This window comes from Ictidomys tridecemlineatus, chromosome 6 (assembly GCF_052094955.1).
Source record: "Ictidomys tridecemlineatus isolate mIctTri1 chromosome 6, mIctTri1.hap1, whole genome shotgun sequence".
In the NCBI taxonomy this organism is placed as follows: domain Eukaryota; kingdom Metazoa; phylum Chordata; class Mammalia; order Rodentia; family Sciuridae; genus Ictidomys; species Ictidomys tridecemlineatus.
This window is the reverse complement of record NC_135482.1, coordinates 159,249,808-159,277,615: the sequence shown is the minus strand read 5'-3', so window position 1 is coordinate 159,277,615 and position 27,808 is coordinate 159,249,808. Positions and strand designations below refer to the sequence as shown.

General features: G+C 38.4%; 2 protein-coding genes across 5 annotated transcripts in view; one reads left to right on the top strand and one right to left on the bottom strand.

The window, feature by feature from the left end:
• Kctd4 (potassium channel tetramerization domain containing 4) overlaps window positions 1-27,808 on the top strand; it is a 106,491-nt gene that overhangs the window by 22,665 nt on the left and 56,018 nt on the right. The gene's annotated exons all lie outside the window — the stretch shown is intronic.
• Window positions 11,931-27,808, bottom strand: part of Gtf2f2 (general transcription factor IIF subunit 2) — a 145,837-nt gene continuing 129,959 nt past the window's right edge. Inside the window, exons 7-8 of the mRNA XM_005340364.5 lie at window positions 25,147-25,290; window positions 11,931-12,590 (exon numbers count right to left, since the gene is read on the bottom strand). Coding sequence (XP_005340421.1) covers window positions 12,471-12,590; window positions 25,147-25,290 — 264 coding nt within the window. The 3' untranslated portion in view covers window positions 11,931-12,470. The remainder of the gene's footprint in view (window positions 12,591-25,146; window positions 25,291-27,808) is intronic.

Below are 27,808 nucleotides of genomic sequence, written 5' to 3'. Positions count from 1 at the left end.
GGCAGGGGCTGACAGAATTGGGTTGGTGGCTCTGGTGGCCTTAAATGAGGGGACAGAGGAAACCTAGCCGTGGAGCCCCTGAACTCACAGGGCTGTGAACCAGTTAGCAAGGACCCACCGTAGTAGCCAGTCAATATTTACCTGTGTAAATCCTAAGCAGGATTTACTATTTGGTCTGTTTGAGAAAGACAATCGCCACAAATCATTATCAGATTTCCATCATCCTTGGCTTTTTACCCCTGTTAATGGCTTTTTGACGATCTCCTGTGAAGTGGCTAGAAATGACAGGTATGAGCTGCAGATTCCCTTGACAGAAGCTCTGAAAGTAGACTCCACAATAAACCTCTACTGAACATCTGTGTGGCAGCACAGAGTGAAACCACTTAACACTCTTCTCACATACCTCCCCAGGCACCATTGGGACTGGGTAAAGGATGGTCCTGAATTATGTTGGCTGGGGCTAGAAATTCGTTATACTTTACGATGGTGTGAAAACAGTGCACACTTAGCAGAAATCATTGGTTGAATTTTGAGTTGGTATGGTGCTGGGCGGTGGCAGTCAGCCACACACTCACGAGGGCAGAGGATCAACACTCTGCGGTGTTAAGCTGTGCTATGAAGTTCAGTAGATTAGGTGGATTACACGACTTTTTTTTTTGTGTGTGCTGGGGACTGAACCCAGGAGTATTTTACCACTGAGCCACATCCCCAGACCTTTTTCATATTTTATTTAGAGGCAGGTTCTCACTGAGTTGCTTAGGGTCTTGCTAAATTGCTGGGGCTGTCTTTAAACTTGAGGTCCACTTGTCTCAGCCTCTTGAGTCACTGGGATTACAGGCAGGTGCCACCACACTCGGCTTTGGTTACATGTCTTTTTGACTTAGCAGGATTTTCAGCTGGTGATGGGTTTAATCTGGATGTGACCCCATCACAAGCCCAGGAGCACCTGTTCTCATCTTGGTTCCCAGATGACAACAGGGAAGCCCGTTACGGCATCCAGGTTCACGCTGTTGGTGTGGGTTCATTCTGGAATTCTCAGGGTGGGGTGTGGTGTGATGTGGACTAGGTGGGGTGCCACTGTGCTTTCTCAGGAAAGCCTTGTACTTTCCTACAAGCTGGTCGTGGCCAGGAAAACACAACCAACAAAACAGCTTTTTTATGTTTTCCAGTTGAAAATAAAAAGTTCTACTGTTTTAAGTCCTGACGGATCATCAGAAATATCTGTGGAGCTTTATAGAAAAGAGAGCTGGGGACCCATCCCAAAAGATGTGTCCAGTTACTCTCAGTGCCTGGCAGTGTGCACTTCTCCCCATCCTTACTCCCATGACTCTGATGTCTGGGTGGGTCAGAGAATTCTGGTGAGAGCACCTGGGCCCCAGCTCAACCAGCAGATGGTGTGGTGTGAACACAGTGCCTCTGCCTCTGGTCTGTAGAAACAGTTGTCAAGACTTTTTTGAGATCCTGAAAACGCTATGTCAGTACACATCAGCCATGTGTGAACGCAAGCAGTACCTCAGCCTTGTCAGAAATGTGGGTCGAATAATTGAAATTGCTGCTAATAGTGTGTATCAATGGTGCATTACTGTGGTTTCTCACTGAAATTTAGGCTTTTTTGTTATATGCATCCAACAGATAACTCCTTTATAGGGTGGAATTTATATATGAGCTACTCTTCTACTGGTTGCATTTGCTGTTCTTTTATGTTTCCATAGGAATCAGGACTTCTAGAACCGGAAGGGCCTCCTCCCCATAATTTCATTCCTTGGGATCTACAGTGAGTCCTTTCCCCAGTGCTCTTACTGTCTCCTTAACTGCAGAACTAGTCATGACTCTTACCAGAGCAGAATGCAATGGAACAATGACCATAGGAGTGTCCCATTTCCAGGTGTGCACTCCTGAGCAGCTGAGTCACCTGGAGTGCTCAGCTAGACACAACTCCTTCCACGGGAACCCTTCCTACCACTGCTAGATGGGGCTTCTGTCTCTGTACCCTCCTATTTCCCCAATAATCAGATTGGGGTGAACACCTGAACCCAGATGGGCAGCACATTGTTGTAGATGATCTGGAGATGGGACCCTGAATGACAACCAGTACTCAGCTGTGAATGAGTTGAACCAAAGTCATGTGAAATTGAGGACGGAGTAGGCACCCTGTTAAGGCAAATCGAAGTACACACTGAGTTACAGGGAAACACAGGCTTCATGGAGTCAAGGAAGTCAATCTGCAGAGTGCAGGATGTAGCGGCTGCACGGAGGCAGGCCGACAGCTGAGACCATTAGGTGATAAGAGGCAAGAATTTCAGGGGGTATTCAAAAGGGCACAGCAGCATGTGGGCCTGCAGAAGGGGGCAGTGATGTCATGCAGGGAACAACCATTTCCTAGAACACATGTGCCTATCTGGTGTCTGCCTCTTGAGCACAGAGGAATGTTGATGTGTAAAATTGAGCCTGTGTGTCACAGATGGCCCCTGCTCTGTGAGAAGACAATACAGCAAACTCTTTTTCCAGCCAGGCCCATGGTTTAGAATCTTAAAACTCTGAGGGATGTCAAAGATTATCTGTGCAAACCTCCTACCCAGTACAAGACACCCTTTTCTGTTTTCTAGCTTCTCCAATCACTTCTCCTAAACCAGGAAACTTCTTCATCCTGTTACTGGTGATAATTAATATCTAAAAACAACCAGCACAAGTGCTCTCAGCACATATATTGAGAATGTGAAATGCTAATGTCTTGGCTTCTTTTTTAGTGTATGTGATACTTTAGCCCTGAAACATACACACACACACAACTTTTTCAGGAGGAACTCAACCAATTGAGCCCAACTAAGAAGTTCTCTTTTTAAAGAACTCATTTGATATAATCCCACTGGCTGGGGATGTAGCTCATTGGTAGAGTGCATGCTTTGCATGTGCAAGGCCTTGGGTTCCATTCCCAGCAAGGGAACAGGGGAGAAACCCAATGACTGGCACATGCCTATAGTCATAGCTACTAAGGAGACTGAGGCGGGATTGTTTGAGCTCAGGGTTCAGGGCCAGCATGGGCAACATAGAAAGACTCTGACACAAAAAGCAAACAAAAAGATCCTGTTTCTCTTCTCTGTTCTTCAGCAGCTGATTGCTTGGTATCCTTTTGCAACACCAACATATGCAACAGGAGAAACCCACCTGCGAGATTGATTCAATTGACTAATAAGCTCACAGGCGAAGGCTTGTGGGGCTTTCGTGTGAACCTGGGTGTGGGTGGTTGTCAATGTGATCTCAGAGCTGGCTGGCTGACGCTGCTAAGGCTCCACATGCCAGTTGCCATCTGAAGGTGATGAAGAGTTTTATTTTCAAAAAGGATAGAAAGCTTGGTGAGGAATGACTCACTCCCTCCAAACGCTGCACTTGAACAGGAAAATCCTCTTGCCGCCTGGTCCTTCCTTCAATGTGCTGCAGCAATCCCGCCTTCCTGTGATGAAGTCTTCTGCTGGAGTTTACGGCAAGGCTGGCACCCGCCCTCCTCCTCCTCTCAGATCCCTGGCTCCCGTGGGAAGAAGGTTCCTTGTTCACAGGATGTCGTGGGCTAGCAATTTAGCAAAAGCTGTATCAGCTTGAGCTCAAGTTTTAGCCTTTCACAGTTCCCTTGTGACAGGGTCAGAAACTTGCCTTGGGTTTTCTCTGCTTTAAACCCCACAGATCTCTTCTTTCCCTCCTGCAGCAGCTCAGTATTTACTCAAGATTACTTTCTCAAATGTTTGGCAAAACATTAAAGGAGAGAGGAGTTTCCTCCTCCCTCAGGGACAATCATATCCCAAATTTACTCTGGGCATATAATGCCTCACTCCATTGATGGCTTTTTGTGGCCTCTGCTGTATGAACCTGAACTTTCTTCCCTTTGTGAGATGGAATTTACCAACAGTAACCCTCGAGGGAGTTTTCAAGGCCACAGAGTGGGCCAGTTCAGAGCAGCAGCACTGTAAAAAGAACCTATAGGCTTCTCTCACAACTTTTCTTGACAGGAGCCATTTATAGATTCCTGGGTTATGTGGCGTTCAGGAGGCCATCACTGAATGTCAGATGGACCACGTCCATCTCCCTCACCCACATTTAGTCTTCTAAGGAGCCATCCTTCCTTGATGGCAGGATTTCAGATATGTTCTAATCCTAAAAGCCTGGTAGGGTAGAAAATGGGGCTGGATGTAGTTTTTGGAGGAGCCTTAAGAAGTGCATTTACTTCATTAAAGGCATGTTCTCCTTGGGCAGGAATTTTTTATTTATACACACACAAAGGTATGTATTTCACAAATAAAGAGAAATTCCCCTTGTCTTGCCTCCTACTCCAGTCTCTTCTTCACAAGTAAGCCTGGTATATTTCTTGACTTCTTTCTGTATGTTTGTATGCATAGATGCTCATGTAGAAACAGATGTTTTGTTTTTACTATTATAAAAAGGACTTCACTATTAATAGTTTTGAAACTTGCTTTTTATATTTAACCATATGGAATTATTTCCATATTAGTACAACACTGAAGTAAATTATTCTGTGTGTGTGTGTGTGTGTGTGGTGCTGGGGAGTGAACCCTGGGCCTTATGCATGTGATGAAAGCACTCCTCCAACTGAGCTCTATCCCCAGCCCAGGTTAATTCTTTTTAAATGTTGTAGACATTACATAACAGACCACAGGCCAGAGTTATTTAGCCTTTCCATGTTAAAGGACACTTGCTTCCAGTTTTTTTCCCTTCTTTATTTTTTTGTGGTACTGGGGATCAAACTCAGAAACTTGTGCATGCTAGGCAAGTGATCTACCGCAGAATTACATCCCCATCCCTTTTTGATTTCTTTATTTTTGAGACAGATTTGGGATCCTCCTGCCTCAACTTCCCAAAAAACTGGGATTATAGATGAATGCCACTGTGATTGGCTGTGATATATTTACTATGAAGTAAAATTCACTCTTAAATTGCGTAGATTAGATTCAGGAGGCTAAGGCAGGAGGATCCCAAGTTTGAGGCCAGCTTTGGCAACTCAATGAAACCTATCTCAAAAAATAAAAACAGTAAGGTTCAACCCTCCAATACCAAAAACAAAAACCAAAAAATAAAAACAAAAACAATAAAATGTGTAGATTGTCTTAATTTACACCATATAATCATCACCACAATCAGGATTTTCATCTCCTCCAAGTTTCTCTTGCCTTCTTACATATACCCCAACACCAGGTAAATACTGATGTATTTTTATCCCTGTAGCTTGCCTTCTCTAGAATGTCATGTAAGTGGGAACACACAGTATGTAACCATGTGAGTCTAGCTTCATTCAGTTGGCAGAATGCACTGGGAACTGGTCCAAGTCGTATAACTAAAGCCCTGGCTTTCATTGCTGAGTAGAATTCTGCTGTATGACTACACCACAATTGGTTTTATCTAGTCACAGATGGAGCACATCTGGGCGGTTTCCAGTTTCTGATTAGGATTAAAGTTGTTATAGACATTTATGAATAGGTTTTTATGCACCGAAACACCTTCATTTCTCCTGGGTAAACTCCTGAGAATGGGACTGCTGGGTTGTTTGGTGTTGTCTAATTTTATAAGAAAATGCCCAACTGTTTTCTAAAGAACTTGCATCATCTTGCATGTCCATAAACAATGTATGAGAGTTCTAGTTGCTCTACATACTCCTCAGCACTTGATTCTATCAGGTTTCTAAGGTTTTACCCATTTTGATTGGGTGCAGTGGCACATGCCTGTAATTGTTTTGAGGACAGTCTCAGCAACTTTAGTGAGGCCCTTAGCAAGATCTTGGCTCAAAGTAAAAAGGGCTGGGAATGTAGCTCAGTAGTAAAGCATCCATCCCTGGGTTAAACCTCCAGTTAAATTTTATACACACACACACACACACACACACACACACATATATTTATTTTTATATATTCTTGTTTTAGATATTCTGTCAGGCATTATGTTGATTTTAATTTGCATTTCTCTAATGACCAATAAAGTCAAACAGCTTTTTATAAGCTACTCACCATCCATCTCTTTTACATTTATTGCCCATTTTAAAACTGGACTGTATGTTTTGTTACTGTGTTTTAAAAGATCTTTATATAGTTGGAATACAAATCTTTTAATGTGTTTTACAACTATGTTCTCTATATTGAAATTTTAAGTCTCCCTCTTTTGGCATCATTGGTGAGAGATCATCATTTATTTCTGAAGGCCTTATCAGCAGAGACATGCCTTAGTGTCTTCTTTGGAGGTCCACACTGGACAGGTGTTCTCTGAACATATGGCCAAGTGAATGCTCACTAACATCTCAGCTGTGTCTTAGCGGTAGATGTGGGGTCATTTGTGGTCTAAAGGGAAATCTAGGTGGCAGCAGGTTGATTTAAAATGGGTCTTGAGTAAAAACTCATTTGGTGGCCTGCTACCACTCAATCATTTGTGCCTTGTACAAAGCCCATCTTCTATTTACATCAAATTAATAATTCCTTAACAGTGTTAAAACAGCTCTGTCCATCTCCTCCCATTCTGTGTGTACTGTCTTTGAACCCCTGTGTTCACTCCCCCAGGGATCAGCACCCTAGGATGTGCCATTGCTGGGAAGTTCAGCTGTCCAGCTTTTCACTACAAGTGTTAGGTCAGACCAACTACCTACAGGTGACCAGTCAGTGACTTTTTCTAGTCATCTCTAGAAACTAAGATAAGGGGCTCTCTCAACTGTGGCCTCAGCTCCTAGCTAGGCTTTCCAGCAGAACTAGGAGTGACTGGGTCTCCAATAAAAATGTTATAACTCAATCCCATTTTGCTTGTGCTCCCCAAGTTATCTTCATTAATCAGAGCTTGCTCTGGTGGAGGGCAAGTGACTGACACTTCAAACCTCTAACACATAATTCTCTCAGGTAGATCTCGACTTCAGCTCTAATTGAACCACAGTGAAGAAATGTATTCAGGAATGAATCAGGCAGGGATGAGTCAAGGTGAAAAAGTCTGCTGCAAATAAGGGCGTAACTGAGCTGCTGGCATCAGCAGGCATCTGTGTGCACAGCTTAAGAAGTGCAGGACTGTCTAGGTAAAGAGCTCTTTACCCATTCCACTTGGGCACAGGTGAGATTTGCTGACCCCAAGTTCTTTTTTGTTCAGTTTTTTTTTTTAAGACAGCATCTTGCTAAGTTGCTGAGGCTGACTTTGAATTTACAATCCTCCTGTCTCAGCTCCACTTGGTCTGACCCTTAAATTCTTGCATCATATTGAGTCAGGGCTCAACTTGTCTGTCCACAATTTTTTACTATTCTCCTGTATCTGCCAGTAAACTAAAAGTATGTGTGGGCTCTCACTTCACCCATCTCATGTAGGAAGGTTATTCTGATGCCCTTAAACTTTTTTCCCTGTAATTCCTGCTTGCTGATTCTTAATGAATTTCTAGACTCTTTCAAAACCCAACCCAGAATTAAATCCTCTAAGAAGCTTTCCTGTTCTCCAAACACCCAATTAGCCATATTTTACAATACTGAAACTGAAGCACAGAGAGTAAGCAACTTCCTCTAAGTCATGGGCTTTGAATCCAGTTAGCTCTTAAAACATTCTTCCACGTATTTAATAATCTATGTTGCCATGTATCTGTTTCCAAGTCTTATTCGATATCATAAGTCCCTGAAGGCAAAGACCTATCTTATTTGTTCATCTCTATATCCCTGCTACTTTGGAGTCTCAAGATGAGGGACTTCCTTTGTGCTCTTTGAGCCAAGGCAAGGACCACCAACTGTGACTAACCACACCAGAAACTTTCTCATGAGCCTGGCACTGATGAATCACTGGTGGTCTAGGATATAAGTAAATAAAATACATTGGCCACTGGTAATCATTCTTGAGAAATATCTCCTCATGTGGAGTCTACAACAAAAAAAGAACATCATTCTACAAGCAGGAAACTCCACAAACTGAGTAGGAACTGGAAACTGAACCTTTAAGATGGAACAACTGAGGCATCATCCAGAAGCAACTCTTTGTTGAAGAAACATAACTCTTGAGACTGCTCCCTACGAGTGAGGAGAGGGTCTGGGAAGGTGAATTACTGCTCTGGGCTCTATGCAGTGTGTGCTCACTACCCAACACACCAATGGTGGCCACACTGAATATGAATCAGTCTCTGCCCCTGGCTACAGTATAACCCTGGACAAGTTCTTCAACCTCTCCGTGTTGCAAGATTCATATCTAAAAAACAAGGAGAAGAGAGCCCATGCTAAACTGTTGTGGTAAGAATTAATGAGTTGGCAAAGTAGCTTAAAATAGGCTTTGTTGAAGAGACAATGGAATGGTAATCAGAAGCAAGGCTTAAATGTCAAGAGGACCAGCCCTGTAAACTCTTTTGTGTGTGCATGGGACATGTTTACATTTACTAATACCTGCCAAATTATAAACAGCCATTGTGTTTCATGACCACCCCAGATTATGGTTTTTAGCTTAGTAACATACTCTTGCTGAATTTATAGATCCACAGCACAATAAAAAATTCATTCTCTTAAGACAATTTAAATACACATTTCAACATCTTAAGATATGGTACACTTTAAGAACATAATTCTTTATTTTTAAAAAATATTTATTTTTTAGATGTAGATGGACACAACACAATGCCTTTATTTTTATGTGGTGCTGAGGATGGAACCCGGGTCTTGCCCGTGCTAGGTGGGCGCTTTACTGCTGAGCCACAATCCCAGCCCTATTTTATTTATTTTTAATGTGGTGTTGAGGATCGAACTCAGTGGCTCATGCATGCTAGGTGAGCATGCTACCACTGAGCCATAACCCCAGCCCACAATAAAATAATTCTTAAAAGCCCTAAAACTTAAGATTAAATGATGTAAAAGAATCCAGTTTAAATTGGAACCTAAAGCATCTCATTAGTCCTATTAGTTTATATGGGTTCTAACAATCAGATAAAAGCCCTGATTTGTTTTTATAACAAACATTATGGATGATGACACATACTCAAAGGAAAGGGAGGAGGAAAAACTAGGAGTATAATTAAAATGACCTCTGTCCCTCTTGAGAGGCTGAAGCAGGAGGACTGCAAGTTTATAGTCAGCCTGAGCAGTTAGTTAGACCCTGACTCAAAGCAAAGGCGGGGGTGTGTGTGTGTGTGTGTGTGTGTGTGTGTGTGTGTGTGTGTGTGAAGAAAGTGACCTCCAATCCCTTTTTTTAAAAACACCTTATCCAAATGCTTTCATTAGGCTTCAGGAACCTGCTCTAGACTTGTGTTAGAAAGAAAGCAGAATTCAAAAGTCAAATTCAAATCTCACTATTTCCCACACTCCCGTAGGAATGCTAGAGAAATCAGGGCAGCATCCTGTGAAACAAAGTGGAGTGAGCCGGTGCCATCTGAGCATCTGGCAGCTCAGTCCAGTACCCCTCTGAACACTCTCCACCAGCAACCTCCACTCAGAGGGCTGTCATAGTGGGTCCATTCTCATCTCACCCTCCACTTGAAGTGGAACAGAGATTTAAACTTTAGCAAAAGGATCCTGAATTTAAGGGCAGTCTTCATCCTGTGGGTATGAGATTTGGTGTCTAAATTCCATTAGGGATACCAAAGGTTAAGATCCTTCTTCGAACTCTCTTGGATCAGCTTCATTTTTTTGATTTGGAGGTGAAATGAGGTGATGGGGAGATAATTTGGAAAAACACACTGATTTTGCCCCATGGGTAGGATTCCTACAAAGGGGGACCAACATTCTAGAGATATTAGGCAGGAAATGGTTCCATAAAATGGACATTACCTATGCCTCAGCATAATCTTGAAGGATTAAACAATATAATATTTTGGAGCATTTAACTCACTACTAGGCACAGAGGGCCTGATAAGTGTTTACTATTATTTCACTGATACGTACCAATAAAGAAAATAAGCTTCAAGAAAAATCTGTTCACAGACCTTTAAGAACTGCTGAAATCCTTCAGAGCTTGCTCATGATAAAACAGAGCAAAATCTGTCCTCTTTTTAAATTTACACCATTTTGTAAGTTACCGTAGCAACATGCAATTGAAATCTTTCTAATGTCCAGCAACCAAATCTTAATATTATTCTGTCAGTTAAAACATCTCCTAAGCAAGTGCAGAAGTTGAGGTTCATCTATGAAATATGGCCTTCCTGTACTCTTCTGATGTGACATTTTATTATCAGCCTTTTTCTCTCTGAATCTCACAGTACTTTTTTATGAGTTTAGGGTTCCTACTTCTTGAGTTTTAGCTGTTGAAAGCATGTTTGTCAGAGCAAGAGAGTCCTGAAATGGAAGAATAAAGGATTTGGGAGCAGTGGTGCATAACTGTGATTCCAGCTATGTGGGAGGCTGAGGCAGGAGGATCCCCAGTTTGATGCCATCTTGAGCAATTTAGGGAGGGAGGGAAGGGAGGAAGGAAGGAAGGAAGGAAGGAAGGGAGGGAGGGAGGGAGGAAGGGAAGGGAGAAGGAAGGAAGAATGGAAGGAAGGAAGGAAGAAAGGAAGGAAGGAAGGAAGGAAGGAAGGAAAGAAAGAAAGAAAAAGAAATGGTAGAGCAGTGGGTTCAATCCAAAAAATGAATGAGGACTGGCACTAGTCTACCATCTAGATCAATTATTCTACTGAAGAAATAACTGATGTTTTAGAGACCCAAGCAGATGCAATCAGGTATGATTAGGTAAAAAGCAACTATGAGAAGCTAAAGAAAGCAGTTTTATAAAAAATACCTGAGCTGGAATTGTGGCTCAGCGGTAGAGCACCCGCCTAGCATGGGCAGGACCCGGGTGCGATCCTCAGCACCACATAAAAATAAAGGCACTGTGTTGTGTCCAACTATACCTAAAAAATAAATATTAAAAAAACCCAACAACAACAAAGCACAGTTTCAAATAAGACACAACTGTGCCCTGGAAACTCGAATGGAACTGCTACCAAGTTCAATTTGGCGAGACTGTCCTAACTAAAGCAAAACAAATACAGAGGAGACATTTTCTGTGTTTCAGGACAGTATCATACAGCAAAAAAGGGCAAGTTTTGTGGGAAGATACATCCTGTGTAATACACCATGCACATGGCAGGTACCCAGAATTCTCATTTCTATAAAGCGATACCTTTATCTGAGAGCTTTCGATGACTGGGCTTCCAGTCATCAGCAGAGGAGGTAATGGGCATACCATATCTGCCTCCTGCACCAGAACAAGGTAGGATATGACAACTGAAGTGGGGTGAGGAATGAGACCACCCTCCTTAATCAGAGTTGTATTTTATGGTGGGAATGCAAAGATAAAAATTTTCTTAGTTCAGTGGCACTCCACTTCAGAATTCTGTTGTTCTGCTGCTAAAAGCAAATCATACAGAACATTATTTCTCTCAATGGAGAGCTATCTCCTTGCTGTAATGATGTAATATTTTCTTAAAATTTTGGCATTTGCCACTTTTTGATTGCAAATATCCTAAATGACAAAATGAATTCATGTTTTAAACAACTTTTCACTGTGCTTAGTTTGCTAAAACTCCTTTTTTTGGGTGGTTTTGTTTGTGGGTATGATTTTGGATTGCCTAATATACAACATTTTATGTCAGAAAAATTTCATCATGTACTTGTATTGCTCATTTAAATATTAAAGAGAAAGATAAAAGAAACATTTTCACGCTCTAGGAACTGACACTAACCTTTTCAGTCTCCATTGCGCCACTACAACCCTCCTTTAGTTGGCAGTGTTACTTGCCAGGTGAAGTCAATATGTACCTGCTGAATGGGCAGTGAAATTCTGCAGGCAAAGCCAGACTTTGGAAAGTTTATAATCTGCCCGAAGAAGATAAATCATGAAATTTTGGACAGGTATTCAGTTTTTACTTACTTTAAAAGCAAACAAAAGACACATGACTTGACAATGATTTTGTTCATTCTGCTTATCAATATCACTAGAATAAAATAAGCTAATGATAAAAATTGTCATTCTACTATGAACTGAATGTCTTTTATTAATGTACCAATGAACATGAAATATGATCACTTTTTTTTAAAAGGCAACTTCATTTTTGAACAAGTTCAGAAAAAAGAAGCTTTGGTTATTTATTCCTTTTAATGATTTCTGTAGTTGACCTTTTTCCCTTGTATATCATTCACTTTGGACCTGAGTTACTTTAGTTTCTCAGAGAGGCAGCAAGGACAAAGTCTTCATTTAGCAAACATTTCCAAATCTTAACATTTTAAAAGTTAACATTTAAAATGAAAGCCCTCTTAATCCCTAACCCCTATCCCCATCATGAATTTACAAGTTTAATACAAGTCTATAAATAAATTTGTCCTTTTTCAAAAAACACTTTAAGAAATTTTATAGAATTACAGATTTTAAAAATTTACTAAAAGAAACTAAAGTACCAATCATTTTACTCCTTTTAACACAGGATGCTCAAGCTTCCTGGTAACAGGGCTGTTGGTTAGCATCACCACTCAGCTGTTCCATCAGCATTCTGGCTACAAGGCCTCTCAGTCACTCTTCTCTTCTCCTTGATAATGCCTGTACTCTGGCTTCAGCTCCCACGTATTTTTGTGGATCCCTTTTACATTCTGAATTCCAATTTCTTTCAAGATGTCCTTAAGATATCCCTAAAAAAAAGAAAGAAAAAACTTCAAAGATGAGATATAAAGACAGAAAACAAAAATGTCAAAGCACAATTGAGTAATAAAAATTATAAAGCTAATAAAAGCTCAAGATTTCTTCATAAAGAGACTAAATAAACTGCCTTTTCTCTTTTTTCTTGGTACCATGGATTGAACTCAGGGATTCTTAACCGCTTAGCCACATCCCCAGCCCTTTTTTATATTTTATTTAGAGACAGAGTCTCAAGGTTTGAACTCATGATCCTCCCGCCTCAGAGCTGCTGCATGTGCCACCATGCCCAGCTTGCCTTTTGATTCTACACCTATGATATATAACACCTCATTAAATATATGTCATTTGCATCAAAGGGACTGAACATCCTAAAAGCAACAATTTGAAAACTTAAAAGGAAAAATAAATATGTCTAGAGGAAAATACACTGGAAATTATTGGTGCTCAGGATTTATTAACATGACCTAATACATCAAGTGTAATTTGCCCGGGAGGTCAATGGCTTCAAGGTCTCAGTTTACAGTCAGATTGGAATCAGTAGTTTTGGAAGCAGGAGCATATATCAAAAATAACAAGCATTTTTGGAATAGAAAGATAATATTCAATGAAGCAAACATGTGACAGATATTTAGAATTCTCAGTTCTTTTTTGTATTTTTATCTTATCCACACAAGATTTTTGTTAAAAGTATTTTATTTATTATTTAACAAGTATTTTTTAAAGTTTTCTTTCCTTTTTCCACATTTTTATAGGTGCATTATAATTGTAATAATGGTGGGATTTATTGTTATTTATTTTTATATGTACACAATATAGCAATATAATTTGGCCAATATCACTCCCTAGCACCTCCCCTCTCCCTCCCTGCCTCTCACTTTCTGGTCCCTTTCCTCTACTTATCTTCCTTTGATTTTCATGAGATTCCTACAACTCTTTTGTCCTTCTTTTCCTTTTTCCTCTCCATCTTCCCTCCAAGAGAGAACATATGACCCTTGACCACCTGAGTTTGGCTTATTTCACTTATTATTAATATATTAATAATTTCTGCAAATGATATAATTTTATTTTTCTTTATGGCTGAATAAAACTCCATTGTGTATATATACCACATTATCCACCCATCCATTGATGGATACCTATGCTGGTTCCAGAGTTTAGCTACTGGCTAAAAACATGGGTATGGGTCTGGGGTTGTAGTTCAGCAGTAGAGAGCTTGCCTAGCATGCACGAAGCACTGGATTCAATCCTCAGCATCACATAAAAATAAAAGTGTTGTGTCCATCCACAACCCCCCAAAATATACGTAAAAAACATGGTTCACATGTGTTGCTACAGTATGATGACTTTCCTCTCTAGAATTTATTATTATTTGTATTCTTGCCATTCTGAGTGGTGAGACAAAATTTCGGTGCAGTTTTGACTTGTATTTCCCTAATTGCTAATGATGTTGGACATTTTTCATATATTTTGGCCACTTGTATTTCTTCTTTTGGAAGTGTTTGTTTAATTCACTTGCTCATTTATTAATTGGGTTACTTAGTCTTTTGAGTTTTTTATATATTCTAGATATTAATCCATAAGAGTAGGTAGCAAATATTTTCTCCCATTCTGTAGGTTGATTCTCACTTTACATTCCAAATTGATTTCTTCACTGTGCAGAAGCTTTTCAATTTGATGCCATCCCATATATTAATGCTTGGCATTATCTCTTGAGCTTTAAGGGTCCTACTAAGAAAATCACTGCCTGTGCCTATATGCTGGAGTGTCAACCTTATGTTTTCTTCTAGGAATTCATAGTTTCTGATCTAATTCCTTAGGTCTTTGATCCACTTTGAGTTGAATTTTGTGCAAGGAGAGAGTTAAGATTCTGGTTTCATTATTCTATAAATGGATAACTAGTTTTCCCATTATCATTTGTTGAAAAGGTAGTCTTTTGTCCAATGTATGTTTTTGGCACCTTTGTCAAGGATCAGATGACTGTAGATGTGTGGGTTTGTCCCTGTGTCTTCTGTTCTGTACCACTGGTCTATGTGTCTATTTTAATGCCAGAACCATGCAGCTTTTATTAATATAACTCTGTAGTATAATTGGAAATCAGATATTGTGATGCTTCCAGCATGGCTTTTTAAAAAAATATCTATTTTTTTAGTTGTAGTTGGACATAATACCTTTTTAAAATTTTATTTATCTATTTTTATGTGGTGCTGAGGATCGAACCCAGGGCCTCAAGCGTGCTAGGCGAACACTTTACTGCTGAGCCACAACCCCAGCCCCCAGAATGGCTTTTTTGACCTAAAATTATATTGGATATTTTACTCCTCCAAATGAATTTGAGGACTGTTTTTTTCTAGTTTTGTGAAGAATGTCACTAGTATTTTTAAAAATACACATATTTTTAGTTGTAGATGAGCAAAATATCTTTATTTTATTTATTTATTTTCATGTGGTGTTGAGGATTGAACCCAGTGCCTCACATGTGCAAGGCAAATGCTCCACCACTGAGCTACAACCCCAGCCCCTGTCACTGGTAGTTTGATGGGAAATGCACTGAATCTATAGATTGTATTTGGCAGTATGGCCATTTTAATAATATTAATTCTGCATATTCATGAACATGAGAGGTCTTTCCATCTTATGAGGTCTTCAGTTTCTTTCTTCAATGTTTTACTGTTTTCATTGTAGAGGTCTTTTACCTCCTTGGTTAGATTTATTCTAAGTATTTTGTATTTTTTGAGGCTATTGTGAATGGAACTGTTTCCCTGACTTCTTCCTCAGCAGATTCATTGTTGGTATATAGGAAAGCTACTAATTTTTGTGTGTTGATTTTGTAACCTGATACTTTGCTGAATTTATTAACTACAACAGTCTTTTGATGGGATCTTTTTGGGTCTTCTAAGTATAGGATCATATCTGCAAATAGTGATAATTTGACTTCTTTCTTTCCTGTTTTTATAACTTTTATTTCCTTTTCTTGCCTACTTGCTCTGGCTAGAATTTCTAGCATGATATTATATAGGAGTGGTGACAGTTGACATCTTTGTCTTGGTGCAGATTTCCAAGAAAATGCTTTCAGTTTTCACCATTCACTCTGAGGTTGGATTTGGACTTTTCATTTATAGCCTTCCTGATGTAGGTTTCTTCATTGTTTTTATCAAGAATGGGCGCTAAATTTTTTCAAAGGCCGTCTTTGCATCTACTGAGATGACAAAATGATTTTTGTTCTTAATTCTATTTATGAGATCAATTACATTTATTAATTTGCATATATTAAAAAACCATCCTACCATCCTTGCATCTCTGGAATAAAATCAACATGGATGTGATGTACAGTCTTCTTAATATGGTGTTGAACACCATTTGCTAATATTTTTTAAAATTTTTTATTTTGATGGGCCTTTGTTCATTTATCTATATGCGGTGCTGAGGATCGAACCCAGTGCCTCACACATGCCAGGCAAGCACTTTTACCACTGAGCCAAACCCCAGCTCTTCATTTGCTAATATTTTATTAAGCATTTCTGCATCTAAGTCATCAGGGATATTGGCTTATAGTTTACTTTCCTTGACATGTCCTTAGAATTCTCAGTTTTAAGGTAGGTTCTCAGACTTGCATACCAGGCTACTTATTTTTCCTGTGTTGAAAGGAAAGTTACTATTTGTGTTAATTATTATTATTATTTTTAAATATTTATTTTTTAGTTGTAGTTGGACACAGTACCTTTATTTATTTTTATGTGGTGCTGAGGATCGAACCCGGGGTGCGCACATGCTAGACGAGTGCTCTACCGCTGAGCCACAACCCCAGCCTCACTATTTGTGTTAATTATTACATGTAAGTTGGTCAAGCTTGCCAAGACAGTGTGAGAAGTGATAATGAGACAAACTAAAACCATGGGGGCTGCAGCTTTGTGTACCTGGCTCCTCTAAAGGTAAGAGTCCATATTATGGTATTTAGGTCCCTGAAAATTCAATGGACACATAATGTAATACTAAATCCTCACCTTTGCTTGTCAGTACCCAAGGTGTAAGCATTCCACTGTAAACTGACCAATATAAACTGCAATATTTCCTTCTTACGGAGAAATAAAAATTAATTATTTAAAAGTGATTTTTTAAAAAAAACCATCCAACAATAATTTTTGTGTGTATGCTTTAAGAACCTGTTACAGTATTGAGATGACTCATCTCACTGATGGAAAATGTAATTTTAAAAAATTAACTGAAATGAGGCACTAATTAGAGAAATGGCCAAGAAGCTCTAGTGGCAGCTTCTTACATATGGTATGAGATCACCTGCATCGGAATCATATGGGAAGCTTATGTAAGCACTATTTTGGGCCCAGGAATCTGCATTTTAACAAGTCCCTCATTTAATTACATTAAAGGTCCACCATATCTCCTTTAAGGGTTCTTCCAGTTCTGATACTCCAGGACGCTTGAATCTTTGGTGGGTTGCTTAGTTCTAAGTCTCACCCCTACTTAATACTGTGTGTTACTAACATAACCTAATGCCATTTTACACTGATTGGTATAATGCTGTACAATTCATAAAGTTCTTTCAGTTAGTACACTGTCATCTAGAAATATAATAAATGATTAGCAATGGAACCACACACATGTTGCTTAGCAGGAAGGCTCTGATGGCTTAGCTCTTGGGCAGCCTTTCCCTACCAGCAGCCAGGCCCCAGCAGGTGGCAGCAATGAACCAAATGAGCCCAGGGTCCCCCCCCCCGCCCCGCCCCCCAGCTTGCCTGCCTCCCACACCTTCTACAGTTGGCTTCACTGAAGGACCCATGCAAATGAGTAAGCATAAAGGATTGAGACACCCAGGTAATGTGCATGTCTGCCATCTGCTACTTCAAATTACATTTAAAAAAGGAGACACTGTTCATCAACTATTTTCTAATTAAACTGGATTCATAAATGGAAAATTATGGGTGAGGCACAATAGATTCTCAGTTTAAGTGCCAAGAATGACATCTTTGTAAAATTCCTAAGAATGGTTTATTGTGAGATTGGCTAAGATCCTGTTGCACAAACAATCATACAATTGTGGATGCAGTGCAATGGTCAAAAATGAAAAGAACAATTGCCAGGGGCAGACTGATAGCTTGAAAGAAAAAAGAAGCTCTCTTGATTTCATGTTGTGTGCCTATTTATAATCTAGACACAGAAAGTGAAAAGCCTATAAAGAGGTAAACACAAATATCAAGAAAATCTTCAGTGTATAAATGCAGTTGCTTTCACATTCAGTGCACTCTCATTCTGGTAATTTAGTCTAATATATGGGATAACTTTTATACACAAAGATGTCCCCTCTCTTTCTTCCTTGTGATAATAAGAAGGGAATGATATAATCATAGCCAGTAGACTTGTCAAGTAATGAAATAGGATTATGATCACAAGGGCCAACCGTGCAGATCTGGGAAAAGGGAGTAGTTTCCAACTTTCTGAAAAAAAAAAAAAAAAAAAGTCTTGGATTTTTTAGGATGTTTCAAACCACAACTGGAGATTATTTTACTCTAACCAAATGAATTAGTTTGGCAAGAGAAGAGGCACAAAGCAACAGCAGAGAAAGTAGTAGTGATGATAAGGGAAAAGGGAGACAAAATCCCTGAAGGGAGGAAGACATGGATACAGAACAGTGAGAGCAGATAATTCCTCCATAGTGTTTCAAAGACATTGTTTTACAGGCATTCATTCAAATCTGCCTTTCCTTTTGGGGTCCTCTTCTGATACTCCACTGTGCATACACCTCCAGTTTCTGGATATGCATGCAGCTCCCCTTCCCTGTATTGCCCATCCCCTTCGCTGGAATCTGAATCCTCTTATCCTTTGAGATTAGGCTCAAATGTCATTTTCTCAGAGGAACTTTCCCTCACAGCTCCACCCTTGGATTTATACTTCCCATTGCATAGATTTCAATGATAGCTCTTATTATACTATATTCTACTCCTTTCTTACATGCTTCTCTCTCACCTTTGAAACCGCGTGCTCTACTACAGCACATCACACAGACTCAGTGTACTTATTCAGAGTGAACAGAGTATGAGTATGCTCAAGAGTGACAAGGCAGTTGAGAGGACTGTTTGTGAGAGGGTGGTGATGAGTGGGGAGCACTAAGAAGGTCCAGAGGAATAAGCCATGAGAACTTTTAGTTCTTTTAAGTCAAGAGGTAAGTATAGTTTGAGAAATAAAAGTTGACTGATTAAACAGTATTACCTGTATGTGGATGACATGTATTACTAAAAGCTGTATTATGGTACTAAAATAAGACAAGGAGATTTTAAAGATTCTATCAGGATTGAAATTTAATTGGTAGGACTGAGGTTGTACCTCAGTGATAGAGTGCTTTCCTAGCACATGTGAGGCACTGGGTTTGATCCTCAGCACCACATAAAAATAAATACATACATAAAATAAAGATATTGTGTCCACTTACAATGGAAATATTTTAAAAAAGAATATCAATTGGTAATCTCATTTTTCTTCTTCACATATTTACTCAGATATTTATTCCAACACCTAAAGTGTGCCAGGTGAAGTGGTGCTTAGTCAGTCCTCTCTGCCTTATAGAATTTACAACTTAAGATAAGGGTGCAGATAAAGATGTACAAACAGGCAAGTGTAATAAAGTCAGGAGTGCAGGGGATCATGGGAGCACTTTGACCCAGCCTGGTTGACATGCCAAGTTCCTTGAGGCCAGAAATTTGATCATTTGAACTGCAAGGCAATTTTGTGCAGAGAGCAAGAGAAACTAGTTCTACTCCTCTTACACATTCTAAACATGACTGATTTTTCAATTTAATTTTTGTCTAACCATCTTTATTTTAAACAAGAATTCTAGAACTAAGCAGACTTTTATGTCATGGGATTGGGGTATTTCTAATTAAAGAGTATGTGCCATGCTGCAGCACATGATCTGAATAAACTGGCTCAGGCCCAACAATTCTTCAAAGGGATGTGGCAGGCATGTTGTGGGAGAGAATTTACAGCAAGTCTGAAAGCAGAGAGAGAGTAAAACATCATAGTACCTATGGAAGGAAACAGCAAAGCACATACTTGACCAAAAAGGTCAATGAATTAGGTTGAGCTTTGCATTTGTGGGTCAAAATAAAATTGTGATAGCCTCAAAGTCAGAAATTCACAGACCAAACTTCCTAGTTTCCTCACAAGACCAAGGCAAACCTATGCAGAGCCACAAAGCCTAGGAAACTACTATTTTAGTCTCTCTGCTCTCCTTCCTTCCTTTCCTTCCATTTCTCCTATCTCTTCCTTTCCTGCTCTGCCCACCAAATGGAAGATTTATGTTCCATTTAATTTTATCAGGCATTTTGGTGATAAGCAATACACCTAGCAATATAAATACAATTTATAAAATAAATCAGCTATATCTAAATTTCTAGAATTTGATTAAAAACATATCTTTGACAGGGAATTTATCAAAACTACTAAAGCTTTAGGTAAGCCTACTAGGCTTCTAGTCACAATATCTTTCAAAAAGGTTAAACCAAGCTGGGTGCATATTTACAATATGCAAATCTATACCAAAGACTGCAGAAAGATTCCCCAATGGAAAATATACTATATGCTTTCATAAAGTGATCCAAGCATTTATTGGTTCTATGATAATCTCAAAATGTCATTTCAGCTTTATATGATTTTTGGGTGAATCTTCTGAGATGTCAACAGAAGAGAAGACTTACAGATGAAGCTGTAAGTGGCTCTAAGACATGAAATTCTTTCATTAAAAATAAACTACATATTAGAAATAAACTGTGAAAGAAGGCAACAGATGTTTTCACTACTTAAGATAGGAAAAAAAAACTGTTCACAGGAAGAGAAGGTGATGCTAAGAATTACTTTGGAACACAGACTATGCCTTCATTTTTCTCCTTTCCTTCTGGTTTTACTTCCTCTTCTCTGCTAGACCCTGCCCTATCTTCCTCCCAGGGTCCCACTGGCTTCATTTCTTCCTTTGAAATTCCAAAAAACAGACAGATGGGTAATGAAATGGTCAAGCAGAAGCCCTGGCCGACCCTAATCCAAACCTTGAAAAAAAAATGTTTGTATTAATGTTTGTAGATCATCTTATTAGCAATACCTTTTCTGTTTAGCTTTGGCAAATGTTTGAATATTTCAGACAAAGTTTACTTTCTTTGGGAAGTTGCTGGGCTTATAGATATGTGCCACTAGGCCAGGTTCTATTTATATTTTGAATTTGGGTTTCTGTTTCTTGCAACTGAAGGAATCCCAACCAATTCACAGACCCATAATAGTATATACCTATATATTTTTACTTTTGATAGGAGAAATGCTCATGTCTCTAATGTTAGTTAATATTAAATATTAATATTTCTAAACTGCACTAGTTTATTTGCATACTGACTATAGCTTATTCTGGGATATTATAAGGTATTCCAAGGCTGGGACTTATAATGGCTTACAACTGGAAGAAACAAGAAAAAAAATATATACATATATACACAAACATACAGAAAGGTATCCAAGTCTTAACAGATAAAGAAGCAAACAATAAATTCCTTTTTAAATGTAAATAAATATTTGCATTTAGAACCATGGCAACTGTTTCATTATTAGTAGGTTTGGTGTGAAGAATAGTTTTGAATGTACAAACAAACAAAAAATATCAATGGCATAGTATTATTTTTCTATTTGAAAATATTATTGAAAATTAAACGGCAAGCAAGGGAGGCTGTAGGTGTATCTTACCAACAGAAATTTTTCAGCAAATTAGTTAATATTTATGTAAAATCTTGAGTTAAGTGAGTATGCTACAAAATTCACTTCAAATTTTCCCTCATTCAAAAATTGAGGCAAAGAAAAAAGAAAACAACTGAAATAAACCATATAGGAAATTAAAAGGGAAAACGTTAAGTTATAATTAATTTGGTAGTAGATCAAGTAATTATTAGAGTCTTCTATTCTAAAGGAAAGTATTAAAATTTCATAAATGTAAATTTCAACAGTTAATAATTTATTTTAGTATGACATTTCATATCCTAACATTTTTAATTAAGATTCAACTTCATAAGTTAGCAAATAATTAGTTTTTAAAATAGATATATCAAAAAGGGCTGTCATTAATTAATATGCTCTGCTGGGAGACTGGTTGTCTTTTTAGTTTTAGTAGTAACATTCAAAATAAAAATTTCCACTTACTGGAAAAATGAAGAGAGAAGTAGAAGGGAATATGTGAACAGGAAGAAAATGACACACATTATTGTGGAAAAGAAATGGGATACAGGTGTCTGGCTTGAATAACTTGCAGGGAACTGTGGTATCACTTACTGAAATGAGAAAGTCTGGGGGAGTTCTTGGTGAGTGTAGAAATCAGAGTTGTTTTGAACACATTAAATCTGACTCAGCAGTAAAAATGATTAATATTGATTAGGCACAAACTTTGTACCTAAAGCAATATGGCACAGGGTTTGAGACGCACTGGGCCTTGGCTGGCGAGAGCACTCCTGGGTCCATCCTCTTGTGTCAGAAGCAGGCATATGACCTATACCAGGTCAATTAGAATCTCTTTTTGGGCTTTTATTCAAATAATCAGCATAGAAATCTTTTTTTGGGGGGTGGGGTGGGGTTAGAGGTTGCTAGCTGTGAGGTGTTTTAGAAGGCCATTCTGGCTACCATATGAATCTACTTAAAAATAGACAACAAATAAGAAAGATGAGAAGATGATGAGAGCTATGGAGAGATGGAAATGGACAGTTGTGACTAAACATTAGCTAGATCTAGCTATCTCTAAAGTTACATGCATTCCTGAATTTTCCAAGCTATATGAGGTGATAAAATCTATTTCTTAAAAAAAATTATTGATTGATTGGTTGGTCGTACTGGGGATTAAACCCGGGGTACTCTACCTCTGAGCTACATCCTCAATGGTTTTTATTTTATTTACTTTATTTTTTAATTGTCAACAGACCTTTATTTTTTATTTATTTAAATGTGGTGCTGAGAATTGAACCCAGAGCCTCACACATGCTAGGCAAGTGCTTTACCACTGAGCCACAATCCCAGCCCTTTATTTTATTTTTGAGAAAGGGTCTTACTAAGTTATTGAGGCTGGCCTCAAACCTATGATCTTCCTGCCTCAGCCTCCTGAGTTGCTAGGCTAACAGGTGTGTGCTTACAGCCTAGTTCTATTTTTATTTTGAACTGGGTTTCTGTTTCTTGCACTTAAAGGAATCCCAACCAATTCACAGACCCATAATAGAATATACCTATAAATTTTTATTTTTGATAGGAAAAATGCTCAGTATTTCAAATTCTCTAGCTATTTTACCCTGTAAAACAGCATACTTTTTTTATATCTTGATTCCAAATTCTGGTTATTTTTATTTTTACTGTTATTACTTTTATTCAAACCCCTACTTAAGCCTCTCTGAAAATAAACTCTAAATACTAGGTTAATACTACCTAGTATTAAATGCTGATGCAGTAGGGTAACTTAGTAAGACCCTGTCTCAGAATAAAAAATAAAAAGGATGGGTATGTGGCTCAGTGGTTAAGTTCCCCTGGGTTCAATTCCCAGTACCAAATATGTATACATACATACATATATACATAACAGGGATATAAAGTATAGGCACTGATCTGTAACTAGTTTTTTCCTGTAGACTTGAACCTTAACTAAAAGCATGCCAGCTGTTCAATTTCACATTCTGAATTAAAATATGGCCCCACTGGATCAACATGATTAGGGATCCCTGATTTAGAATGGCTAATCAATAATTAAAAATAAACTTCCCTGAATTTTGACCTAAAATTGAGAGGACAGAGAACAGGAAACAAGGTTCAGTTATAATCAGAGCTGATATTCTTTTTCTCCCCTCTTCCTTCCTCTCTTTCTTTTTCTATGACACTTTTAATAGAAATGTGTGATTAAAGGAATATTGGTAAATGGGTGCTATGTTAGAAAACTGTGCTAGGGCTCAGAGTGGTCTTAGATAAAATAGAAGAAAATAGGAGATAAAATAGGAGAAGATGATGAAATAGGGAGAGGATCACAGATTCAGAGCTGGAAGGGATCATAAATATTATCTAGTCCAACTCTTTCAATTTTAGGAATGAAAGTGACTTTCCAGTGAGGTAAACAGCAGGGCTAGATTCCACCGCTATCTCCTTCTGCCCTATGTCTGGCTCTGGTCCACCTCCAGCCTGGCAAAGACATTCTACACTTTCTTGACACTGGTTCTTTGTCCCCAACCCCCACCATAAATGACAGGAGGCCTGTCAAAATCCATTTAAGGAAAATATGATGGTTCCGGGGGACTAGGATTTTCCTTTTTTCAGATTAATTAACTAGTGAATTTCTGCTAAGTTTATGCTGTAGAGTATATGGTTATTTAGGAAAAACACACAACCCTGTCTTCAAAAATCTGCTTGCTGAGGAAATAGTCTCTAAATAATATAAGTTTGTTTTATAATCTAGATCCAGTGGTCCTCTATGAGAATCTGATACAAACTATGGATTAGCTGCTGAGAAAAACCCAAACATTTTTGCACATATTCAGGAAGCTAATGGATCCCTTGAAGTCCACCCCTGATCATAAGTCAAAAATTATCAGATTTATTGTGTATTGCCATATAAAAATTATCTATAGAAACAAAATAGAAGCTTTATAATATCTTTGATGTAAAATGAATAAATCTTATATCCCTTCTACAGCAAAGAAATTACATTCCTTAGTATCATCAAAATGTCTCTCTGTAAGTGCTTATTTTCCAATGTCAATTTTGTGTATGTTTTATTCTGTAAGAATGTCCTGTCTGCTGTCAGTTTCTGGAAGCCATTTTCATGTAGATGCACTTATATATAAAAATACAAAGATAAACTTCATTAAGACCAGAAGAAATGCAGCTTAGCTAATGAATTATTCTTTTTCAATCTAGCTTGGAATGCTGTTTCTAAGGCTTTGATGCCAAAGGGACTGAAGTCATTAAGATGAGTTGATAATACTGCAGCATGAACACTTTCTGCTCGATTAAAAAAATTATTTAACTCTTTTAGAATTTAATTTCTTAACAAAAAGTGAAAGGTTTATGTACAACAAAATCTACAGATTAATGTCAAGAATAAATCCAAAGGAGGATAATTCCTTTTCTTTGTGTGGAATTATTTATATTAAATGTATTTGGAATTTAAAATGATGAAGTAGACAAGTGCAGTGGCACACAACTGTTAATCCCAGTGGCTCAAGAGGCTGAGGCAGGAAGGTGACAAATTCAAAGCCAGCCTCAGCAACTCAGCAAGGCTCTGTATCAAAATAAAACATAAAAAAGGGGCTGGGGATGTGGCTTAGTGGTTAAGCGCCCCTGGGTTCAATCCCTGATACCAAAAGTAAACAAATCAATGAAGCTGATGTTACAAAAAAACCAGAAAACATGCCCTTAACGCACAAACTCTCATTAGTATAAGTAAATGTGAACTCAATCATAAGCGAAACACACATTTCTACTTAGAAGTACATGTTAACAAAGCAGGACTTATTTAAAGGATAGATATGAACATATACATACCACGGGTTGTTTTGTGATGTCCACCAGGTCCTTAAGATTATAATACTGATGTTTCTCAAAGGCTGAAAACAGCATATCTAGTACATGTTGTTTATCAGCTCGAGCTCGCTTCCCATCTTCTTTCTTTTTCCTTTCATATTCAATCTATATGCGAAAAGCAAAAAAAAAAAAAAAAAAAAAAGAAAGAAAGAAAGAAAGAAAGAAAAGCATCAATTCAACACACACTCACTTGAAACACAGGCATCTCTGTTTTATACATCTAAAAACGATTAGATTTGAAGTTTTGGGCCATGTGCAGTGGCAGATGCCTATAATCCTAGCAACTTGAAGCAAGAGGATCCCAAGTTCAAGGCAGCCTGGTCAATTTAGTGAGACTGTCTCAAAATAAAAAGATTTGAAGATTGTAGGCAGAAGAGCTCTGAACTGGGGTTCAGAGCCTGGGATCTCATTGCTCCCAGGACTCCCTATATCTTCAAGGTTTAGGATAGTAATAATGACAATCAGTAAATCATCTTCAGTATTCCTGAAGCTCTGCATGTAATGTGGCTATTTCTTCCCAAGTAAGGTTTCTTTCTGGTTAGCCTGTGGTGATTAGAAACTGTAATTTGCAGTTCCTTTGTTTTTTTATTAACTAATATATAGTAAGAGTTTCTGTACTAGACATAGTTTGGAAGGTAACACCTTTCAAACATGAGGTCCCTAGGGGCAGTTAGATCATACCATGGGTTCTCTAGGAAGTAAGAAGTTTAGGAAGCAAAGGTTAAAATAAAAAAGAACACAGGCAGTGCCAGTTTTCCCTCTGGACCCTGCTGCCTCCTTGAACCTGTTTTTTTTTTTTTTTTTAATCTAAGTAAAAACAATACTCTTGGGCCGCATGTTGTGTGTATCCTTTAGTCTGACATATTTTCATGCACATAAATTTGGGAAGCAATGGCCCCAAAAGAATGAAGTTCTCTTCCCCTGTTATCATCCTGGGTTTGTTCATTTGTAAAAAATTCTCTCTCTGGGGCTGGGGTTGTAGTTTGCCTCGCACACGTGAGGCACTGGGTTCAATCCTCAGCACCACATAAAATAAATAAAATAAACATATTGTGTCCATCTACGCACTTCATTTTTATAAAGCATAGAAACTTGTTATAGGAAACATACATAAATGGTAGCAACCCACCAGGTAAATAAAATGTCAGTAGACTGGGTAAAAGCTGTCAGAGAACAATCTCCTGTTCATCAGCTGGAATGACTATAATCTGGGGACTAGCTTAAAAAAATATAACAAAATATACTTCAAAAGTAACAACTAAATTATTGCATAAACCCCATCTCCTGCAGTGAGGTTTATTCTCTATATTTTAACACTAGAGATTTGTCAAGAATGATAAAATTTAGTTGCAATTGATCTATTGATGCTAAAACTGAAAATACATCTTACATATAATTGGAGACTTACAAATCAGTGGCTAAAAAGGCAACTTTGACAATATTGCCTTTTAATGAAATAAACTTAGGAGCCAGACAAGGGAGAAAGCGGTAACTTAATCATCTTAATTTTTTAAAAATATGTACATCTTGGGAATGAAACTCAAAATCCATTTATCTTGCTTGGCATAGTGGTGCATGCCTGCAATCTCAGTGACTCAGGAGACTAAGGCAAGAGGATAACAAGTTCAAGGCCAGCCTCAGCAACTTGGCAAAACAGTGTCTAAAAATAAAAAATAAAAAGGACTGGGGATGTGACTCGGTGTTAAGAGCCCCTGGGTTCAATATCTGGTACCAAAAAAAAAAAAAAATTCTATTCGTTTCTTTGGGAGATTAAGCACAGACTATGTACTAGGCAGTGCACTAAAATATGGAGAAAATAAGATAGTCTTCTCTTTAAAACAGTATTTTTTTAAAATGTAGTAATAGTAGACCACAGAACTACCTAGGATAAGATCACGATGCTGAAAATAATGCAAATGTACGACACAGATTGCATTGTTGGGGAGGAACGAAATCCTGCCAGGCAGTCTCAAGATTTCCTGGGTGAGAATAGCATAAAAGAGAACATGATGGGCAGTTACAAAGAATTTCAAAGAATATAGGCTTTCTCTAGGGTCCAAAAAAGGATGGAAGAAGATTATATTATTGGGGAGAAAAAAGGATGAGAGACCGGATAAAACTCACAAATCCAAATATCAGGGTCTTTGGGTTAAAAAGTGGGATGATATCATGGGATGTGTAATGGGGTAAATATGTTAAGCCTTTCTTTGCTGACCAGTGACTACAACATATCTTTACTTAGTTTGAATCCTGACATCCCCTTTCACTGTCACACTGCACTTACACAGTATCGTACAACCCAGAACGTGGGCCTGGTGAAAAGCAGAAAAAAGCCAGGACTGGGAGATGAAGACATTATAATCCTTTACCCCAGTCAAGTGATAAGAGAAATTTACCTTGGGATCTAGAAAATAAATCAAAGAATCTATTTACACACAGAAGAGACATGGTAACTGCTTATTCCCTTCCCAAGGGGTTGGGTGGGATGTGGGATTTCATTTATTGTCAAAAGCTACTGGTTTCCAGGGAAGACAAGACAAAGTGGGGACCCAGGAGAAGATCAAAGCTTAGTTTATTTTCTTTCCCCATCACTGAGCACTGAACCCAGGGCCTCATGCATGCT